Source organism: Cygnus olor, chromosome 1 (assembly GCF_009769625.2).
Source record: "Cygnus olor isolate bCygOlo1 chromosome 1, bCygOlo1.pri.v2, whole genome shotgun sequence".
In the NCBI taxonomy this organism is placed as follows: Eukaryota; Metazoa; Chordata; class Aves; order Anseriformes; family Anatidae; genus Cygnus; species Cygnus olor.
The window spans coordinates 9,461,971-9,484,326 of record NC_049169.1 but is presented as its reverse complement, the minus strand read 5'-3'; the positions used below and the strand labels follow the sequence as shown (position 1 = coordinate 9,484,326).

Genomic DNA, 22,356 nt, shown 5'->3' with positions numbered 1-22,356 from the left:
TTTACTGACCTCCACATCCTTTCCATTTTGATGTATCTGATGACATCTTTTGCAAACCAATGAATAACCTGGCTGCTGTTAGGGCTTATTTTCATGCTCAAAAGACAGTAGCAACTGTGTAACTTACTTTTGAAGTGGACATCTCTATCTTTGCTTTACAGAGAGGCACATGGGCAGAGATGAATGGATTAGTGATGATTGAGTACTACTGGTTCTTTTTTCAATTCTTTATGTGGCAAATGGAAATAACACTTTCTTTTCCCACTTCTTGTCAAGTATTGTTAAACTTCATGTCTTCCAGGGTGGAATTCATCTCATTACCTGTTTGCACAATGCTTAATGCTATGCCATTCTACTTTTAGATAAAGCCCTTAGGCACTTCCAGACAGCTACTAAATTTGCCTAATACAAGGGTATGTTGATAACAGACAGAAACTGATTTATTTTACTTGCTGTCTATGCAAGCCAGTTTCCAAGAGGAAGCAGTATAGCTGTACTAAGCCATTTGAATGGCACAGAGTAGATTTCATCAAGCATATCAACTTGCTAATTTCTGCATCACTTCCAGGCTGACTTAGTTTTGTTCATGGGCAGAGTGGGTTGCTTATGTGCATGTGCAGCTTTACCTGCACAAGTCCATGAGGCTGTGTCAAATGATATGCTGAAGATAAGTTTGAGGGTTCCATTTCAAGCCTTACTAGTTTGTACTCTTCATAAAGAAACAATAAACACCATTAATAAAAATAACAGCCCTTCTGGCTTAGTAAACAGAACTTATATACGCTGATAGCATTATATTGGCAGCAATACACTCCATACATTCATGAAGGTTACAGGGCACATTTCCATATAAATAGTTAAGACAGTGAACTTCAAATATTTGGAAGAAATGTTTATTCAACAACTGAATACATGCTAAAAGAAATAATTTACAGCAGCAGTTTCATTACATTTTTCCTCTCCAGTTTTCTAGTTCCCATCTGAATTGAAGTGATAGATATAGAATTAGAGTTATTTACTATCCAGTAAGGAATGTGCTTAAAGAATAAGCACATAACTTTGGCACTGATATAGCAAATAAACTATCTTATCACCTGTGTGACAAAATCTTGCATTTTAGTATTATGCTGAACACACCAAAATGGAGTACCTCTAGATAACAGTACTTTACACTGTACCTCCTTATCTAGTCAAAAATATTTACATCTCTTTTGGCTAATGTGTAGGTAGCAAAAACTGAACTATTAAACACATACCATTGATATTCACTAAATAATACATAAAAAGGATCAGTAAATGCGCATTCACATGCATTTAATTTAAATTTTTTTTATTTTTATTTTTTTTACATAGTGACTTTATTGGGTCATTAAGATTTAACTCTGTTCTGCAAAGATGCACATTTTCTCAGTTTGATGTTATAGTTTAACATAATCATCACACAGTTTTTAGGAGACATTGAACAAATTCCCATCTTCAGTGATCCATGCAAGTGCAGTGTACATGAGTAAGAATAAGATTCAACGTATTTTTCTTCCATTCAAATGGATATCTTAAAACAAAACATTTTTTTATGGTTATAAATGAAACTTTTTATTTCTCTCCAGCATAAACACAACTTCTTACTTTTTCTAAAGTCTGTAACTAGGAGTTTAGAGGGTTTTATTGATGATTTACAGAAATGCTGTTTTTACCTTTATTTTTAATCCTTATGGTGTGTTAAAAAAATATGACACAAGTGGGGGTATGATTTTTATTGAAGCTGCAGGGCATCTTTCTATCCATGAATTTATTACGGCCTATTTTCTTTGAAAAAAAAAAATAGTTCATTTCACAGTAATATTAAATGTTGTTTTAATTTGACCATAATATGAATGTGAAAAACATCAATTTCTGCTGCTGACTTGATCATCTACCCTCTTATTTATATGAGCAAATACAAAGACATAAAGAAGACTACTCATGTCAGTGAGGACTGGATTGAAGTCAGTAAGATCTGATCACATCTATTATCCAATTAGACTGATAGGTCATAGTAAAAACATTGCAACTTCTGTAATTTTGTTCCCATTAATTATCTTTTTTTTCTATACAGAAAAGCACATCTTAGAACCCAGACTTAATTTAAGCTGTTTTTTTCTTAAGGAGTGGTGGAAGAGGTTGGTTTGGATTTTTTTATTTTTATTTTTTTTTTCAGCAAATGGCAGTAAAAACGAGCGTGGTAAAGAAAAAAAAAAAAAAAAGTTACATGGCAATACCATTAATATGTATAAAAGGAAACTAAGTCATTTAGGGCCTGTCAAAATCAATCTATATTTTTCCCAATGAATTCTCTGAGGTTCATTTTAAAACTGTTTCCTTTTGTAACAAAGAGGATTCTAATGACTTGATGGTACATAATAGCCCTACACAAAAGGCTAAAGAGTGTTCTGTGATTACAATTAAATACTTCAGCAGACAACAAGGCTCACAAATTAATCATAGGCTGAGCTGAAAATTAATACTTCTGTACAGGAAAGCACATAGTTGAACCTATGTTTTAATTTATCCCTACTCAGCATATCATGAAAGTATGGGAATTTAACAGCAACCTAAAGTTCACAAGAGTCAAGTTTAACACAAGCGATAGTTAAACTTGCTTCAAAACTAAATTCCCAAGTATTTTCCATGGCCTTACAGACTTGTCCTGCCCTATTCAATGAACTTATGCTAAAGAATTAAATGGCAAAAAAACTTGCAAGTTCATCCCCTGCAAAAGATTCAAAGGGGTCTAAAGTGATTGGGCCTTTAGTGAGAACCCAGTTGTTGTAAAGGCAAGAAACCAAGGTTTTGCTAATCAGAAAGATATTTTAATTAGTGAATAGCAAGGAGACGGGGACATACTGTGAGAGTTGCTGTCACAGCGGTTGTGTTCTATTGTATCTGATAAGGCCAATAGTGTTGTGATTGATAAATTAAATAATCTGGAGCGAATAACAACAAAACAGATCAGTCATCAATACAGACACACTTTTATATAAAAACTCATTTAGCAAACTAAGGACTTTGTTCTAGTAATCTTCCCCGCAATGACATTACTTGAAATTATGCCATTTACTGACTCTACCAAGGCAAAATATAGGAGGCTGGAGAAAGATGACCTCAAAAGAACTGGACACCATAGAACTGGGGACCAAAGGCACATATGTGCTGAGGTGAATAAATCCACTACTTATATCCCTAAACTGACACTTATGGTGCAAGTGCATTGTCTGTTTTACCCTGTTGCTCTCCTGTATATAGAATAAGACAGAAGTGCAGGACCAAATTATCTGCTAGTATAAAATAACGTTAAACTGAACTGCACCAATTTACTACTGCAGCAGACATCACCCAGGGATAAAATAGTCCCTTTGATTTTAAAACAGAGAGCTCGCTCTGAGGTTATATATATGTGGCCTAGTGCTAGTACTTTGCATTTAGGTGATCTGGCCCACAGAAAGAATGGAGCACTGGGAATCACTAGTGTGGACATGTTTCTACCACTGAGTTGGGAACAAAACACCTTAAGCTGAATGTGAGCTTTGCTCATGGATATATGATAGTCTATGAGCCACATTATTTAAATATTAGCATTCACAAATATTTATGAACCAAGAAAGCAAGAGCATAATTAGTAGAGGGTATTTTAATGCTATTTACTTTTTTTTTTTTTTAATAATAATAATAAAAAAATATACAACTGAAAATCAACTCTCCTCTTAATTGGTTCAGTCTATAGTAAGGTATTACACAAGTTCAATCATTTCAAATACCATACTTAGAGAAAAGAATGCAGAAGACTTCCATGTGATACAGTGACTTTCATGTTAAAATAGCTTAGTTTTGAAATTGTTTTGAAGTTACATGTCATAAAGGTTACTGAGACAGTGGGGAGGAGGTTAACTGCAGTGTGACTAGTTCCCCTGGAAGATTTTCCAAACAAAAAAGTAAAGCAGCTCATAATTGGAAGTTGTCCTTATTTTTTTTCCTCTAAATCAATAATTAGGAAGTACAATACTTCTAAGACAAAAAGTCTAATCTATTTTAGAAAAGAGCTAATGTTTGCTGCATATTTTCCATCGTACATTTAAATTATATTTTTAATAAAATACATCTTTAGATCAAAGCTGAAAGAAGTCATCAGTAGTAGGCCAGTGTACTCCAAACTTTTTTTGTTCTTCCAGATGATGTTCAAAGTTCCATATCTTGTTCAAATTTCCACAATCTCATTCAGTATTGTTTTTCCTCTTCTAGTACTTATAAACAGGAGAACTGGTAGACAAAACAAGAACAAATCCTTGTGTCCAATCATGTATTTAGACGTTCATCAGCTTAATGAGTTCATGCAGTTTTATAATAAGTCTAGGAGTGGTAGTGCTGATGATGAAAGGTGGGTTTTGTTTTTCTTTTCTTTAAGATAACGGCATGAAATACAGCATTTTGTCTATATCTCAGGCAAAAGAGAAAGCAAAACCTGCCTGCTGAATACTTGGAGAACTCTTTGAGCAGTAAGCTAGGTCCAGGTGAGTTTTCATCCTTGATACTCTGGTCTTTCTGGTCTTAGAATCAGAGCAGAGACAAAGGACTTACTAGGAAAGTTAGAAATAGATTTTATTTAAACCTAGTGGAAACTGTTTGAACTTTCCACTCTTGTAAACATCCACATAATGCCATGAAAAAGTTCATGTATATTGCATTTTTTTTCCAGTTATCTGTCTATACAAGTTTCTACTTGGATGAGGTTCCTAGAGGTAATGTAGCTCAGACACTCCGTGGTGCCCTCTCAAATTCATGGGTCCTCCTGTTCCTACCTTTTTTATTCTCTTGTAGGTGCTTCCACTTATTTGTATTCACCTGTGCATTGGCAGGCCTTTGACGGCGTTGTTTGCGGTCTCTTTTCCAAACCTGCTCACAGAACTCATCCATTGTGTTGAGATTGGGATGATTGATTAACTGCATGAAGTCTCTATACCAGATCTTTTGACTGGGTGTCATGCTATTGGTAGCGTCCTTGGTTTTGGAGGCATCACCATCATCTTCTTTCTGGAGCAGCTCTTCCAGGTGGTCAGTATCAATTACTTCCAGGGTCACTTTGAGCAAAGTTTGCATGAAGCCATGCTCCACAGCATGGCAAAAATAAATACCAGAGTCTCTCCGTTGAAGACTTCGTAGCAATAGGCCTTGCTCTGTTTGGATCATTCGATCATCCACTTTTATCTGTATTAGACAAAAGGGGTAATTTCAGTAGTTATCTTTCATATATGTGCAAAATTATCCTCTTAACTTACAAGTTCCTTAGTACAGTTCATTTCAGCTAGTAAAATTTGGCCAAAAAGCCCAAAACCCACATAAATGGAATACCCCTTGCCAGTCATCTGCAGTTACGGCAGAGTCAAATACTCTGGACAAACTATTCTTGTGGTACAAAAAGAGCTTGGAGGATGAAGAATTTACTCTTTAGTCTTTATTGATACTTGAGAAATACTGGTAGCAGCTCAATCAGATGGAATTGTCAGTAAGATTAGAGAAAATGCCAACAGTTAATCAGCAGAGCCAGCATGGATTCATTTGCCTTAATTAAAGATGGCACATTTACTATTACCTTTCAGTTAAGCCCAAATACATATGTGGGAAAGGTTCAATTGTTCCCTGCTATAGAAGGTTTTATTTGTAGGAGGGGGTTCAGGGTAAGTGGAGAATTTACAAAGGAACAATAATGATTCAATCTGAAATTTTTAATATTCAAAAAGTAGCTGTCCAAAATATCATATATTTATGAATGAACTGATATCTAGAAATATAATTTCCTTTTTTGAATCCATGTGGAGCTGTGGACAGAATGGGCACAAATTCATCTGTTGCTCTCTTCACCAAGAATAAATTCTAAATATTTTACTATTTATGCAAATAAAGCAAAAATCAAAAGTATATAAATCGGTTTAGGTAACTAAGAGCATGCTTTAAAAAACTTGCTTCAGTGTAGTTTGTGTATATTTCCAAATACTTTAATGCAACAGACAAGTTTTTGTTTCCTAGCTTGATCTCTCTACATACCAGAGTAGATTATTCTCTTAAGACATATGTGACCTAGCTGGATAGTAAGATGATTTGAGAACCCGGGTAATAGGTTCTCAAGAACCTGAGTAATAATGTAAGAATGTTGGTGACAAGAGAAAGAGGAAAATAATCTGTCAGTTTAGTGCAATGCAACCAGAGAAAGTGAGTGTTTTCGCTTCTATGAATACTGCTTTTTGATGAAAAAGATATGCAAGTTTTCATACTCTTGGGTCTACTACAGTTCCTCATTCTGTCTGTATTATCTGCAGTTCAGTCTTAGAGCATGCAGCACATAAGAAACACTTCTGTTGGACTACCTTTTACACAGCATAATTAGATGAATATAGTCAGCTTTCTCTCTCTCTTTTTTTTTTTTTTTTTTTTTTTTCAGAAGCAGCTTTCAGGTCTTTGTAATATTTAAGTTCAATATAATCCGTGTATGATGCTTTAGGTGGTACTTAGCATACTAGCTTTTTGTTGATCATCTGTGAAAGGGAATTTTAGTATATCTAAGATATCTGAATGAAAATCAAAACAAAAAGCAAAGAAACAAACAAACAAACAACAACAACAACAACAAACAGTATGTTTTACAAGGAGTAAACCAGGGACAGAGTATGAAAGTTTTCTTATGTAGATCAGTAAAACCTCTTGGAGTTTATGGGATTTTATGTGATAAGAGTATGAATATGATGAGAAGCAAGAGAAATAATAAGATTCCAGGAGAACAACTGCAAACTGAAGTACAGATGGACATTATTCTGGGAAGGACAGAGGTTCAAATATACCTTCATAGAAAAGATTAGTTGTATCTCTTAATTTTTTTCTACTGTACCTCTTCTTTGCGGTCATCGTTTTGCTTCTGGAATTGCCAGTAGACTATGGCACGCTGAGATTTTGGACTGCACTCAAGAAAAGTGCTGCTATTCTCTACTCCATAGATAATCTTTTCCTCCACAGTCTGACCACTTGGATTATCTGTAAAGCAAGGGGAAAAGGAAAATAGGAAAATAGGAAAAAGGAAAAAAAAAAAAAAAAGGAAAAAAAGGGAAAAAAGGAAAAAAGGAAAATAGGAAGAAGGGAGGGGGAGGGGGAGTGAGATATAAATTTAAATGATCAGGAAAGAAAAAAAATCTTAATTAGCAAATGAATTTGTTTATTTACAAGTTGGGATCCTTTAAGGTGTTTCAACATAATAAGACTCTTAAAGATGAATTTCTCCATATCAACATGTCTTTGGAAAATCTCCAACACCTCTATTTTTGTAAGCAACCCTTGTAGTTTTTTATTTTTGTATTTTAAATCCTAACAGCTGTTAATATATCAATATGTGAAGTTAATGAATTTCATTGGGAAATTTTGTTCAAACCTCATTTTTATTCATCAAGGAAAACATCTAGGACACGACAAGAATTTTTAATGGCCAACTGTATGCAGTGAGAAAACTCAGGGTGTAGTTGCAGAATGCCTGTAATGATGCCTCCTGGGCTCTATGATCATAATACTTTAGAGCAAAGTAATAAAACATGAGGCTATTTAAAAGTAGTATAATGTATTTAGATTATATGGCAGTACGGTTTGCTGAAGCTGTTAATGACCAGGAATAATGTTTTTGAGGAAACAATCTTCAATTAATCATTTCCTCTCATACTGATATAATTTATGGAAATGTAATGAGGTTAATAAACCAGACATTATGGGAGGGGAAAAAGAAAGTTAAACAAATTACTTCCTTTTGTAACAGCAATGTTTCAAGATATTCATCAACTTGCTGGAAATATCACATAGCTATAGGACTTACATGGCATTTGATTCTTCTCCAATACCACAGAGGCATCATATTTCAACTCTCCACCTTAGCTCTTTAAAATGCTGTTATGGTCTTAAGTGACAAGAATACAATAATCCTACAGAGTAGATGGAGAGGAAGGGGTTGGTAAACTATTTAACGCTGTTTTGATCTCATGGGGTTTCCTGTCTACCTGCTATTATTTGTCATTCTTTCCATTTTCCATTTTTGATCTATAGTACTGGATTTTTTTTTAGGAACTTCTTTTGAAACAGTTTAACAGGAAAATGATGTCTAATTAAAATATTCTCAAATAAATCCCTTGTCACAATGTGTTTGCTTTCACTTAGCCTTTATCATATTGGCCAAGTTTAGCAAACACAAGTTGTTTGATAGACTACTGAGCCAAAGGTAAAATTGAGCTCCTGGTTTATGTTGACACAGAAATCATGTCTTTCCATAATGACTTGCAGCGCAATGGAGGATAGGAGGAGGGATGGGGGACAGAATAGGAACTTGTGCTTGCCCAGTTCTCAGTAAGAAAACTTCAAATGGCCTATGAATGTTGAACAAATAGGGATGGATTAGCTTGCTTTCCTCTGTTGGATTAGCTTGCTTTCCTCTGTTGGATTATAAACTTTTCCAGCAAGTAAGCGGGGTATCATATAGTCGAGCAACTGAAGCAACTTTTATGACATCTCTCAGAGACCACATCCCAATAAAGAGTGTCAGAACAGCTTTAGGCCAGGAAGATGGAGAGCAATGGTGGAATGACTTAGAAAGCAAAGCAACAAAGAAATTGTAATACAGATGGAAGAGAATGTAGCCAAGTGTACAGAGGAAAGGCCTGATGGAGCTTGGGCAAATTTTTGTCAATAAAAGTGAAGAACTGGAAATATATGAAGAGATTAACTGAATACGACTGGAAGTAAAAAGATAATGATTGCAAATGGAAATGGTTGGATGATTACTCATTGCTACTCTATAGATTCAACAGCATGATCTAGGTGTCCTTTCTCTTCTGTTTCAAGTTAGGTGCTCTGATTTAGGAACAGAATTCACATGACTAAGCAGGCAGCCAGCGATACTCATACAGTTGACAAGAGGCAGTTTCGTATCTGCACTGGGATGCACAACAGACAGCACATGCAGGGCAGCAGCATATAAGACAGCCAGTAGGAAATGTCCCCTTAGCCTAGGATCATTTCTTTGTCAAGGATCCTACTGTGCATGAGCAGTAGCATAGTTTTAAGTATATAAAGGAGTTTCTTCAGGAAAAAGTAGATGCCTAGGATATCCTTAATATTTGAGAAACTAACCACAGTTTTAATGAAAGTTAGCTTGAAGGTGAATGCTCTGACACCGTTTGAAACTTCTGGGTGGTTTGTTGGATCTTGCCCATGGCATTCAAGTCTGAGATCACATGGTAGGTAGCAGAAGCCCCCTTTCAAGTTGTTCACAGCTCCAGAAAATTTAGCGACAGCCATGCAGTGAGAGGGGAAGGAATTAAGAAATCCTTAAAATTTAATTTCTATGATTTAAGGGAGCAGAAAACAGGTCCAAAAATGTCTATAGAGTTCACATAATACTGAGTATGTAGAGTGCAAGAAAGTAAAGCAAAGTGATGGCATAATCACAGGACCAGAGAACAGCTCCGGGACTGAGGGAGAAGGTGAAGAGAGTAGGAAGAAGAATGAAAGACTAGGAAGTTCAGAAGAACAGCTGGAGTAATTAAAAAACTATAGAAGTCATGAAGGTGGTTATGAATTTCAACCCAAAATCTTGTCTGAGATCTGCAATTCCCAAAATGAATCCAACAGCAATATCAGTTTACTACCCTGATAAATACGTAATTTCTGACATGACCGAAGAAGTATGAAAGGTTAGGTACTTATCCCAAGATTGGTTTGCAGATGAATGCATCTGATTTTACAGTCAAACAAGGAGCAGTTCTGTGAGCTCTCCCTGGGATGACTTACCTAAGAAAAGGTTCCACCTCACTTACAAATTATTCAATACAAACATACAAACAAACAAACAAACAAAAAACCTTGATAAATTTCTTGATAGCACTAGTATGGAATAATTAAAGAAAATTTGTTCTTTGGCTGACACAAAGTTGATTACGTTTTTAAATTCAAACACTAATATCTGGCCAAACACATGTACAACTGAGGATCCTCAGCTTTCTCTGTTGTCGCTGCATACTATGTCTTATGCATTTGCACAAATGAACTGAGAGAGTTAACTAAGCTTTATTAAGCAGTATTGCTTCTGACTGATATCTAGGTAAATTTCCACAATGTCTTTAAAAGTGACTTGTATACTAAGAGACTGTTTTTTTTTTTTGTTCATTTGTTTTGTTCCTGCAGAGGAATGTGTAGAAATGTAGTAAATGATTGCTGTAGATCATTCTTTCATTCTTGGCTATAAAAATTCCCAATTCTACTTGTGTTGTCCAAGAAACTACTGGTCATAACCAAGGAAAAAAAATAACATAAATTGGCAAAGTTCATGGACCATGTAGCTGTCTGTATATTGCATGATGCACTTTTCCATACGTAAATAATCTAGGAAAATTTTACAGATTCAAAAGTTAGAATTAATTTGGTGAAAAATCAATTCTAGAGCAATCTAAAGCATTCATTGTGTAAGGTATTTAGACAGTGCATCCTTAAAGGAACCTGGAACTGAAGAACTGAAGTCCTGCAGTGTTTTTGTTTTGTTTTGTTTTGTTTTTTGTAAGTTGGTTTCTTCCAGTCGCTCCATTTTCATTTCACCACTAAGTACAATTTTCAAGTGATATCTTGCCTCATACTTCACTGCTCTACCTATTTTGACAAAGGTGTATTAAAACTCCTTGTGGTCGAGAGTAGTATATAATAGCTTTTTCCTGACCTTGAGTTCTCATGATTTTTGTCATAAAAAAACTGCACAAGATTACTCTCTATTCTTTGGACAGAATATATATTTTCAGGCAAATATGTTTTCCAGGGGAAGGTTAAAAAAAAAATAAAAAAATTGTTTTGAATTACTTTCCTGGTCTATGAAGATAGGGAACAGACCTAAAGTTGTATAAAGTAAAACTAGCAATGGGAAGAGAGTGTTAAAAATAAAATGGACCTGTGGTAGCTAGCTCACCATGAGTAGATTAAAGATGGAGAAATAAAAAAAGGTGAAGGTAATGTCTAAGACATGCTGCTTTCAGGAATAAAATCCATATGTAGTGCCTGATGTAATTTCGTATTGGGGAACCAATATGTCATCTCAGCCCCAATAGCCAGTTGTCTCATCTGCTATCTGATGTCTATTACTAGATATCATTTAAGTGAAAAATTGTGAACTTTCTACTAGTCCACATTGTCAAATTCAAATTAATCTAATTGTGCATTCATGAGTTCTCAAAATGTGACAATTGTATATTGATCATAGTCCATTCATGAACTTTCCCAATCCCTTTATTCTGAGTAGCTTGGCCTGAGTCTGAAAATGATGAAGCAAAAAGAAAAGCTACAGTAATCTTAACTACGATTTTCAAATAATTAAAAAGGAAGATAGAGAAAATAGTTACTGATAGATGGTGGTAGTGAATTGTAGCTGACACAAGAGTACATGTATGGATTATTAGTCATTGTTGCTAGTATAAGAACTGGATGGACATAAGGGTTTTGAGGTATCTCCATGTACAGCCACCTCTACTTTATTTATCCCAGAAATCTGTCCAATAATTTAACTGTTATTACAGATATAACACAAACACAAGTAATCTTTTTTTTTTTTTCTTTTTCCCAGCAGAGGGAAGTGTTGCCTAAGTGTTCTCTTCATGTAGGGCAAAAAGTACATTTTTCATTCTCTGAGTGAAGATCTTTTGAAGAGTTTGGCAACAAATTAGTAACTGTGAGGTTCATGAGCCAAGCAATTCAAGAATGGAAGATCTGGTCAATACAGTATGTGAAAATAAAAAAAAAAAAAAAGAAACAACAAAAGTAAAAGATGTCAAGGAAAACTGAAAGCATACTGAAAGCACACAGGACAGGCCTACTACATGGAACATCCTGATGGTAAGAGCTGTTAGGGTGTCACCTACAACAAAGGCCATTCCATATTTAGCAAAGGTGGCTAATCATATGCTTGTTTATCATCACATTCAAACTATATGAAGTAACATGTATGTACTTCTTGCTGCTTTGAAGGTGATATTATTCTTTTCTGACATAATACACCTAGCCTGATAGTATGATATAAGGTAAGTGAATCAGAAAATAATAATAATAATAATAATTAAAACTGTTAACTAAGGAATAAAAAAAAAATAATAATAATCTTTAGTGTCTGATCCAGGCTGCTGTAATAAATTGAGACAATGATACATTATGTTCATCTGTACAAAATGTTCAAGACAATTTATCCAACAAACCATTCACGTGCTTCCTATTTTACTCATGCAGTGCAGAGTCTGTAAGTTCATACAAATTTGTTGTAATTTAGCCATTCCCATAACTCACCATGATGCTGCAGATCTGAGCAGTGGGTAAGAGGGTCTCCATTTCGGATGTCTTGTCGTCTAGTACGTCTGTAAGTATTATATTTGAAAATTATTAGTGACCTCAATGGTCAGCATTCGCTTTTGCCAACAAATGGAACATATATATATAATTACATAAGTCACAAGTGCATCTAGTCAACATGATGAAGGAAATCATCTTATTATATTCTATGCATTATCATAGTTCATCAGCCTCTACACTTACAGATAAAATCTTCAGGATCTGGTAAATGCATGTCTCTTGTACTGAGCCTATGAAATACATTTTAACTTTGTAGGTAATATTAATCAGAGACAAATTCATGACTTGATTCATAGATACCGGGACTGTTATAAGGTATCAAAGCATAAACAGTAAAGTTGGGCATGCACCAAAAGCATGAAGAAGACATAGCTTTTCTGCAAGCACAGAATACTGTAAGTATCATGGCATCTTTTAGTTAAAATGACATATTAAAATGAATGGCTTTTAAAGAGTGTCAAAGTGTTGTATTTTCTACAAAATCTAAATTAATTTAAGTAGATGATCTCAGCCACTGCAGACTAATGTATGTTTAAAACATTTAATGTGTGTATTGCAAATGGCTTTGTCTTTAGAGTAACTGAATAAAACACTTGCACAGGAAGATTTGTAAATGATTCTGAAGTCTTTCCCCAGTTTTATCTCCACTAGCGATTTTGGAAAACAAACAGATCTGTGCTAAAAATACTCTATTTCACAGAAGAAAGCTTTTAAATATAATTTTATTTTGCATTTGTTCTTTCTTTGTCTGCTCCTATTTTTGTTTAAATAGCTGTGACAGAAAATTCAGCTGAGCCACAGAAAAGGGTTTCATATTAAAAAAGAAAGAAGAACAAGGCAAACAAAGATGTGTTTCAAGTGTGAGCATTTTACTTTAGGAATCAGAGAAAGCCTGAGGGCTTGCAAAATTAGAGGAGAACAAAGAGGATTAAGCTGCTGAACAATGCTGTGATTTCAGATTACAGCATCCAACAACGGATGTGCAAAAGTCAAGTAGCCTTGTAAAAAGCACTGTTGGTCACTCCCTTGTGGCAACAGCCCACATTTTTAAAAAGCCATTGTTGTGCAGCACAGAGACCGTCTCTCTTCAGTTCACTAGCCTTATTTACAGTCTCTAAGAGCCCAGCATCAGCACATACTAAGAGTTTTCACAGAGGCACCATCGTCTGCACAGCTGACTCCTCTTGGCTGAAAGATTTTAGTTTTGTTTGTTTGTTTGCTTGCTTTCAACTGAAAACTATTGAAACGTTAAAACTGAAATTATGTATATGAAGTATGGCAAAGATTAAAAAAATAAATGGAGAACGTGCATTCTTGATGTCTTTCTGAATAAAAACCACAAAAAATGTTCCTAGTGAATCAGATCTTAGCATGCTTTAATAAGAACGATTTTTTTGTTGATTGATATATGATTCAAAAATATACTGATCCTAATTTCAGATATCCTCTTTATAGTACTGTTTACCAATAAATAAAAATATCCCCAAGACTTAAGGAACCATACAATTACATTACTCCATCCTAAATTTTGAAAGGCAGTATATTTATAGGGTACTATTTGTAGGAAAAAACCTGTGGAAAGATTCATATTACCGTCAATGGAATTTGGATGTGATGTTTAGTTAGAATCTCAGGAAAATGTCGCACATATCAGTATTTTATCAACATGATGATTTATGAAATATGAACCAGAACACATCTGCATGGAGCAGAGTTAAGTGGTCACAGTACAGGAGCTCTGAACTGTCATTTAAGCTTCTTAAATATACAAAGAAAGAGAAGTAAATTAAAATCATGGCTCATAAAAGTTCCTTTTTAAAAAAGGAAAAAAAAAATAAAAAAAGCTCTATTAGCAAAGCATCTGTGCAAATGCCTCAGGACTCCACTTTCCCAATATTTCTGGAGCCTAAAATTGCAGACATTCATTATTTGGAAAATGATGACATTTAAGCTGTTTTCCACAATGCTGATTTTGTCACAGATGCATTCAAAGATGGCTTGGGGCAGTGGGTACAGCAGGTACCAGGTAAATAGCTGATCCTCCCCCTCAGTAGACTTTTTATTCTGCTGTTGCTGCTGCTCCCAGGGGAGAAAGGGGGGAGGTTGCGTGGGACAGCTGCTTCTCCTGTCAGGACCTCAGTCTCCCAGAACTTACTTTTTATTTTGAAGTGAGCTCAAGAAACATAAGTTTTGCAACCCAAGTTTTTTCTATAGCTATGCAGACCAGTGTAGCTCACTAACCTCGCCCCTTAATCCCAGTAAGAAGAGCTATGTCTTTCCCTTTACTGTTGATGGCAAAGGCGAGTTCAGTCTGCTATTTAAGAGAATAAATTGAAGAGACGGATAAGGAAAAAATGAAAAGCCCTATTTTTTCTCTCTGTGTAAGCAGATGAATTATATGACTAGGTGATTTGTGAATCTTGAGTGGGCAGAGAGTAAGAATGGATATTAGGGAATGCAGAGAAAGCATGAGTTTCAGGGACAGAGAATAGTTGAGAGGTAGCAGAGAAGGATTATCCAGTGATTAGACCTTACTAAAATCTCCTTCGATTCAGAAACAGTACTCAACCACACTGATTTCTAACCCTTAAAACTTTCAGATCAATTCAATCTCTCAGACTCCCTTTGAAAACCTCACTGGCCCCTCTCCTTGCTTTCCTCCTCCTCTTCCTCTTACTGCTGTGTTCCCACCACAAATTTGAAATTAGCCTGTGCAGCTGAGAAAACTTGACCAGCTCTTCATTTGGGATGGGTTCTGTTTCTCCTTTTTAATTATTTTCTAAAGAATTTCAGAAAAAAAAAAAGTCTCATATTAACTCTGCTTCCTGGTGCAAAAATAGAACCTGATGTTCATTCCATAAGCAGCTTTTTCTTCTATCATCAGTAGTTGTTTAGGATGCACTGTAATGCAAACCTTGAAACTTTAATCCTCTCCATCTGAAAAGTCTGTGACACAAATGTTACTTCCCACCCCATACTACATTTCATCTCCTAAAACAACCAATTCAAATCTGGAATTTTGAATCCTGAAACTCCCAACTAGGTATTTGTTAACATTAATTTTAAGATATATATAAAGGGTCCTTACATGTATAAATCCTTGTATTCCTTGTTTCTTAATGTTAACATGTTTTCATCTTTGGCTTAGCCAATTTATCATGGGAATCTCAACACTACGCCAGTGTGTGTTCTTATTTGCAAGTGGTTATCAATTCAGTTATTCCTAATTTCTACTTCAGTAACTAACAGCAGTTCAGTAACTGTATGTTTTAAGGGAAAGAATTCTAGAAACAAAGGAAGGCAAAGAAAATATGATTTTAAATCTTCAGAACAAGAAACTAGGACTTGTAAATTCTTATAAAAATGCTGTTTTTTACTTGCAGAGTCTGTTTTCCCTTAACCTTTACATTGCAAAGCCTTCAACATCAGTGCAGAGTGAAAGTAAAATAACAGTTGTTCTGATCTGGGAGCATTTAGACATACATCAACACATATAACTTATACTTTAGAATAATAATAATGTTATATATCACTAAATAATAACTTCCCATTAATGTTCAAAACACATTAGAAATATTTTCTTTGAATTAAAATTTATGAAAATGTAGGATTATATAGTTGGTTGAGTAGTTTTTTTTATTTTTAATATCAACACCCCTCCTTATGTTACAGAAAATCATTTTTTTTCCTGTTTATTACTGAATAAAAAGTTACAAATACATTTCAGAAACAATACTTCTCTGAATGTTTTTTTACAACAGTTTTTACGCCAACCAAAGAAGTAGCAGTGTTCACTTTAAATCAACCAAGACTTCATATTGCTCGTAGCTCCCACAATTATATTTTCTTTGGAATAGAAAAGACTCCACTTAACCATCCCATGAAAAATCTCCAAAGCCCTCTGGTCATATTGAGATCATCAGTTAAAACAAATAGCAAACCATGCAGACATCTGAAACTGTCCCTACCTCTTAGCAGTGGGGAAGTAACGTGAGCAAGATGAACCATCCCAGGCACAGTAAGGGTCTCTCGCGAGGCAACACTCAGCACATGCTTTTCCATACACATCACAGCGGTGTAAAGGAAGCTGTGAAACTCCAGTGGCAGAGCCAATGTAGAGCTGTTGCTGTAACAAAAGTAAAAATAAATAAATAAATAAATAAATAAAATTGCAAATTACCAGGTTTTTGCTAGGAAAGCCTAAAATATTTACTGTAAAATAACAAATGCAATAAGGGATTGAGATCCTGATGTACATTAAAGGAATGAGAATTGTCCTCTGGTTAAAAAAAACAAATAGGAATGACTTTGATTTTTTAAATGAAACTCTCAGTGGCTTCTCTAACAAGAAAAAATAATATTGTATTTTTTTCTTTTTCTTTCCTTGTATTCAGATCCCCTTACTGGATAGTGCTACAATCAGTGACAGAAAACAATGAAGAATATTATTGTGGTTTCCATTTTTAAAATAAATAAATACATAAATAGGCAGCTTTCACTTCCATTTCCTATATATCACTTAGATTTGTGTATGTGTGGGGGGAATTCTAAAGTAAATTATTTCAGACAGATGCTGAGATATTTCAGCTTGGAAGTACTGCCATGCATGCACTTCTTTGCATGTCTAGTAATTCTGGTGCTTCATACTCTTTTCTGCAGGTCACACACTTTCATTAAAACATATATTTAATGAGGGAAGATGGCATACTTTATTTTGGATAAAAAACAGTGTTGAATGAAAGATGGAGTTCAAAGGTAGAGAGGAGTTGCAAAGGAAAAAAGTGATGCAAACAAAATGAGGTACCATTTGTAGTGCATCACAACAGAATATCTTGTCTCTCTCGGTTTGCTCTTTGATATCAAATTCAGGTGACCCATTCAGGAGGCTGGTCCCAAGAGAGGCATGAGGAAACTGAACTACTAATCCCATATGAAAGTACAGACGTATTTCAGCTTAACACTAATTCACAAAGTGAATAAATATGAGTGTAGTAAGCAAATACACTTAATTCTGAGATACTAAACTAGGATGAAACAAAATAAATAGATACATAAAAATAAAATGGTGTAATCCTTCTGTTTTGAAAACACTGACACTTTTCTATCAAAAGCTGTCCAGCACCCATGGTGGAGCAATTAATTCTTCTCTTTTGAAGGTATCACTCCAACCAATCCCACCAAGAAAATGCATATTTGTATTCATTTTTTCTGTCTTAGAAAATATATCTTGCTGGTGTAAAAAAATAGGTTTTCAAGAAACATCAAAATTCTTTATCTCCTGCATTGTGATGTCCCAGAGGTACCAATTCCAGGAAATTCAGGGATGGAAGGTGGCTGAGATTACCTATCTACTGGAAATGATGAGCACAGGATACCAGGAGACAGAAAAACTGAAAGCGTTCAAAAAAGGTGTTAAATTCTTTGAGAGAGACAGCAGTTTGGCAGTTTTTACAGACTTATGAACTATTACAGAAACATCCCTTGCCTTCATGTAAACATCAGTAGTTTTTCAAGGAAAATATGTCAAGGAAAAATATCCAAAAGAAAATTCACTGGTAAATTTAAAACTAAGCCCTATTTAAGCAGCTGCTTCCATCTACTGTAGTGCCATAGCTGAGCTGCAAAACCACGTTCTTCTGGGCAACAATCTCTGACCACGCAGATCTCTCCACAAAGCCTTCACTGTATGTAACAGTTCCCAGCTAGTGTATCCTTGAGCAGCAGATGACAGGCAACAGACATGATGGGCTGATTTTCTCTAACTTAAGCCACTTAATGAAGTTCCCAGCTTAGGGGTACATTCTGCAGTAAAAAGAGCAGCAATTCAAATCATAGGTGACCTAATTATTTCTCAAGGGATGCCTTTTCTCTTTACTGATTATAGAGGCAGCATAGGTCAAATTAGAGCTTCGCTTAAGTATCTTAAATGTCCAGATGGTATTGATCTGGGTCCTATGTAATTGAGGCATTAACATGTATGTGTGTGTATATATATGTGTGTGTGTGTAGCAATGTGTGGTGCAGCCAATACAAAAATGAACCCAGAGAATGCATATGGGAAAATAAAGAAGTATGGTGTAATGGTTTCCTACATACCCCTGTAACCAATTTCATTTTGTCAAAAAGCCCTCTCTAATTTCTAATAAATGTCTTTAGAATTAGAGAATCACCAGAAACACACAAGAAAAAAAAAAAAAAAAAAAAAAAAAAAGAGGCCAAAATAGGGTTACTTAAAGTCTCTACTCCGTGTAAGTAAGTTCATAAAGTTCAGTCACTGAACTATAGCATGTGTTTTAGGTGCTGCACAGCCTGAAGGCTGCTGCCCTGTTTGCTGCTCTTCTGATCATAGTTTTAGACTCCAGCTGGTGATCATTATTCTGGACACTAATAATATATAAATCCAGGCAGTATGAAATTCAGAAAGTAGTAATAGAATGTTTTGCATCAATGGTCTGACTTTGCCATACACAGACAAACTGCTTTTTGGGCAAAAAGTGTCTCCCAAGTGGTTTTTAATTTAATAAATCATCTGATTAACAGATCAAACTAGAGAGAAATAATTAAAAAAAAAAAATCCTCTAAAAATCCTTGCAGAAGTATCATTACTCCAGAGAAGCTGGGGAGACTAACATTTTAAGCAGTCCAATGATTTCTCTGCCGTATTGTGCTTGCCAAAAAGCAATCTTTCCCTAGCATTTGGAGGAAGAGATAGCTGAGAATTTTGTATTTGCAATGAAAAAAGAAAAAATAATAATAATTTAAAAAAATTAAAAAATTGAATGTCAAAAAGAAGAACTTAGGCAGAATTTTAAAAATGAGGTTTAAGGAGCAGGAGACTCAAATCACATTGAATTTCATTTTACATCTTAAAAGGTGACTCTCTGACCCAGAAGAGTTCAGGAGATTGCTTAAGTGACAGATACATTTTGGATAGGTCCTTCCTTCGCATATGCTCTCTATGGACAGAATTGGGGATCTCTGATTAAGATTCAATACATTGTGGGAAGTAGGATGTATAGGCAGTCATTAAGGTCTTTTTGAAAATCTCTGCCTTGTCTTCGATTGAATATGTTATGGAGGAGAAACAAAAGCTATTTGTAGCAGTTAACCAGACGAGGAGATGGACTATATCAACCAAGGTTCTCTTTTTTTTTTTTTTTTTTTCCATCTTAAGGGCTTTTTGAAGCAGAGAATCATAAACCTGACCCTGAGGAAAAGATGGGAGTTTGCTCTACAAAAAAAATCACCTTTTATTGGAAGTCAGGCCTGACTTTTTGGCCTGCTTCCACATTTTTTATTCAAGAGGAAATATAGAGTCCCACCAGACAGACTCAGGGCCAAGTGAAGTCAGGGGCTCACTGGAAGCCTGGCTCACACAGAACTATGAACTTAGATGGCTGCAGGGTATTATAGTGACTCTAGGACGCTGTTTTCTTAAAGTATGTGTCTACTGTTAACTATGCATAAGTCACTCAAGTAATAATGCTACATTAAGGATGCTCTTAGAAGGAATATGTAGCTTCAGTGAGAAAATGTAAATATAATTCCTGTGAGTTAAAGACAGAAGAGCTGAGAAAGACTGTATAACGACAGTCTAAATCTGCACATAAAGGCTGAATTTCCTTACTAAAAGTCACTCTCTCTCGAGGGCCAAATTTATATTTATATAGAGAGGCATGAAAGCCTTAAAGTTTTATATCATTTAAATCTTTATCTAAACTCTGTTTCTGAGGAATTTGTAGATTTTGTTCTCTAGCTAGAAGGATCAGGCGTAACATATCATATTGGTGTGACAGCAAAAGAGGTAGCTTCAAACATCTAGCATAGTAAGAAATTCAAAAATAAGAAGAAACTCCATGTACCATGCTTTTATAGTAAGATAAAAGAATCGTTAGTGAAGAAAATAAAATAAAGTGGTGTCCTTAAAAGTATTCAATAGGACCTGTTGTTTTTACTGTTTGCATTTCATGCTTCTGCTTTCTACAATGCATGAAGTTATAGTGCTGTTTATATGAAAAACACTGTGATTATCAGAACACAACGAGTAAAGTGTTTGAATTGTAAAACTACAGTATTTTGAAAACCTAATATAAAATGAAAACATGCTGCCAAATACTTATTTGATACAGAGGCACATTGCCAAAAGCTTGTCATACTGTATCATAATTCTGTCATTTTATCCTGAGGCTGGTTGATTTTTCATGAGCTTAACTGTGCCTGATTAACTTGTGTTTTATGTTCTTTTTTAGGTTTAGACAATTTTAGTAGTGTACATTTGTTTTCAAAAGACTCAGGGAAAATCATAATCTCTCCTGAATAACTAAAGACTCTTTGAAGAAGAGATTGTACTAAAATACATGTCCCATTATCAAATATGATTGGCTGCTTTAAGGGAATGTACTTATAAAAATAATCCAAAGCAGAACATTTTGGTATGAGGTGAACGTATATACAACTTGACAGGTTTGTTTTTAAATATCTCAGTATTCAATAGCACTTTTTTTTTTTTTTTTGTCCTGCCATTTTTGTTGTTTTAGGTGATAAACTATGTCAGAAAAGTGGCCCCAAACAAAACGTTTTCTGTCAAATACACAAATGCTTTCAGACAACTTTCCTACATACAGTGAATTCAACTTCTGTTTAATAGTGAACAGAGAGATAAATTAACTAAATCTTATTTAGAATACATACATCTTTCAGTGCACCTAAACCTGCAAGTAATACCAAATCTCCTTTTTACTGAGAATGATATTCATGGAAAAATTAATGAGTGTGAACAAGTCGCTGGTATTTACAGAACATTTATTTATTTATATACTTATTTATTTTGAACTGAAACAATGCATATCTAGTTTAAGTAGACTAAGTTGCCCCAGTACACTCCCACAGTCTGCAATGATCAGTATCTTAAGGGCTTTCTGATGCAGAAACAACATCGTTATCCTCACTGCTCCTTGGTACATTCTCCCATCAGTGGTTCTAATTCCTTTTCACAGCCACCAAAGGGTTTGCAAAACTGTGTGCCATGGTCATTTCCACAGAGTGTGTTGGGTCAAAAGGTATCTTCTTTTGCATATTTTACATAGCTGTCTGATTAGCCTCTGGGGGAAAGAAACACCGTGCAACTCATGATTTTACCATGCTGTATCGTCCTTAGCATCATGTCCCTGCCTGTTTGTAGACTGCACCATTTTAGAGACTGAGAAGTCTTCATTTATTTTGTGTCTCTTCACAGAGACCATTCTGCACTTTGTTCATCCTAGGGCTTCTTCATATTCTACTACCTCTTTTCTGGTGGGATCAGAAGTGGTTCTGGTAATAATCTCTTCTGGTGATACTTTCTTCCAACATTACTTCCATGCCTAACTAGAGCCAGGGATCTCTGTCATGTAAATTGAATTTCCATTTATAACATTGGCTTTGGTAGAATTTGCTACCAATGCTACAGAGTAGAACTGGTTCCATTAAAGCAAGGGAACAAGTTTGGGGACTCCTTTAGAACAGTTTCTCTGTCATGAGGTTCAATATGTGGAATTTTTTCTTGAGATCCTCCAGCTGGTTAGTTTGTGTTTAGTTTCCACCTTACCAGTAAGTACCACAAACTAGGATTTTCCTTTCACCTTTGCATGTCACATTTTCCTGAGAAACTACTGATGTTTATGTAAAGGGATGGGGTGCTGCTGCTGTAATTAATATGTCCCTACTGACTGCCAAGTTACTGTCTCTAAAAGACAGAGGCCAATAAATATTTAAAAGTGATTTAAAGTTTGTGCATATAGTACCTGTTTTGTGGAAATCTTCATTGCTGAAATAACAGTAGGTTCCTAGGAGGGGAAAAGAGTTAAAATATAAAATGAGCTCTATAAATACAGAAGTTCTGGTAGAACACTATTTGCCTAACTTAGAAAACCTGAAATTAAA

General features: G+C 35.1%; 1 protein-coding gene across 5 annotated transcripts in view; it reads right to left on the bottom strand.

The window, feature by feature from the left end:
* Positions 1-871: 871 nt before the first annotated feature.
* Positions 872-22,356, bottom strand: part of SEMA3A (semaphorin 3A) — a 331,651-nt gene continuing 310,166 nt past the window's right edge. For all 5 annotated transcript variants that reach the window (XM_040548218.1, XM_040548227.1, XM_040548247.1 and 2 more), the window contains 5 exons: positions 22,218-22,259; positions 16,404-16,561; positions 12,373-12,440; positions 6,914-7,056; positions 872-5,238 (listed from right to left, as the gene is read on the bottom strand). In XM_040548218.1, the coding sequence (XP_040404152.1) occupies positions 4,783-5,238; positions 6,914-7,056; positions 12,373-12,440; positions 16,404-16,561; positions 22,218-22,259 (867 nt within the window). In that variant the 3' untranslated portion in view covers positions 872-4,782. The remainder of the gene's footprint in view (positions 5,239-6,913; positions 7,057-12,372; positions 12,441-16,403; positions 16,562-22,217; positions 22,260-22,356) is intronic.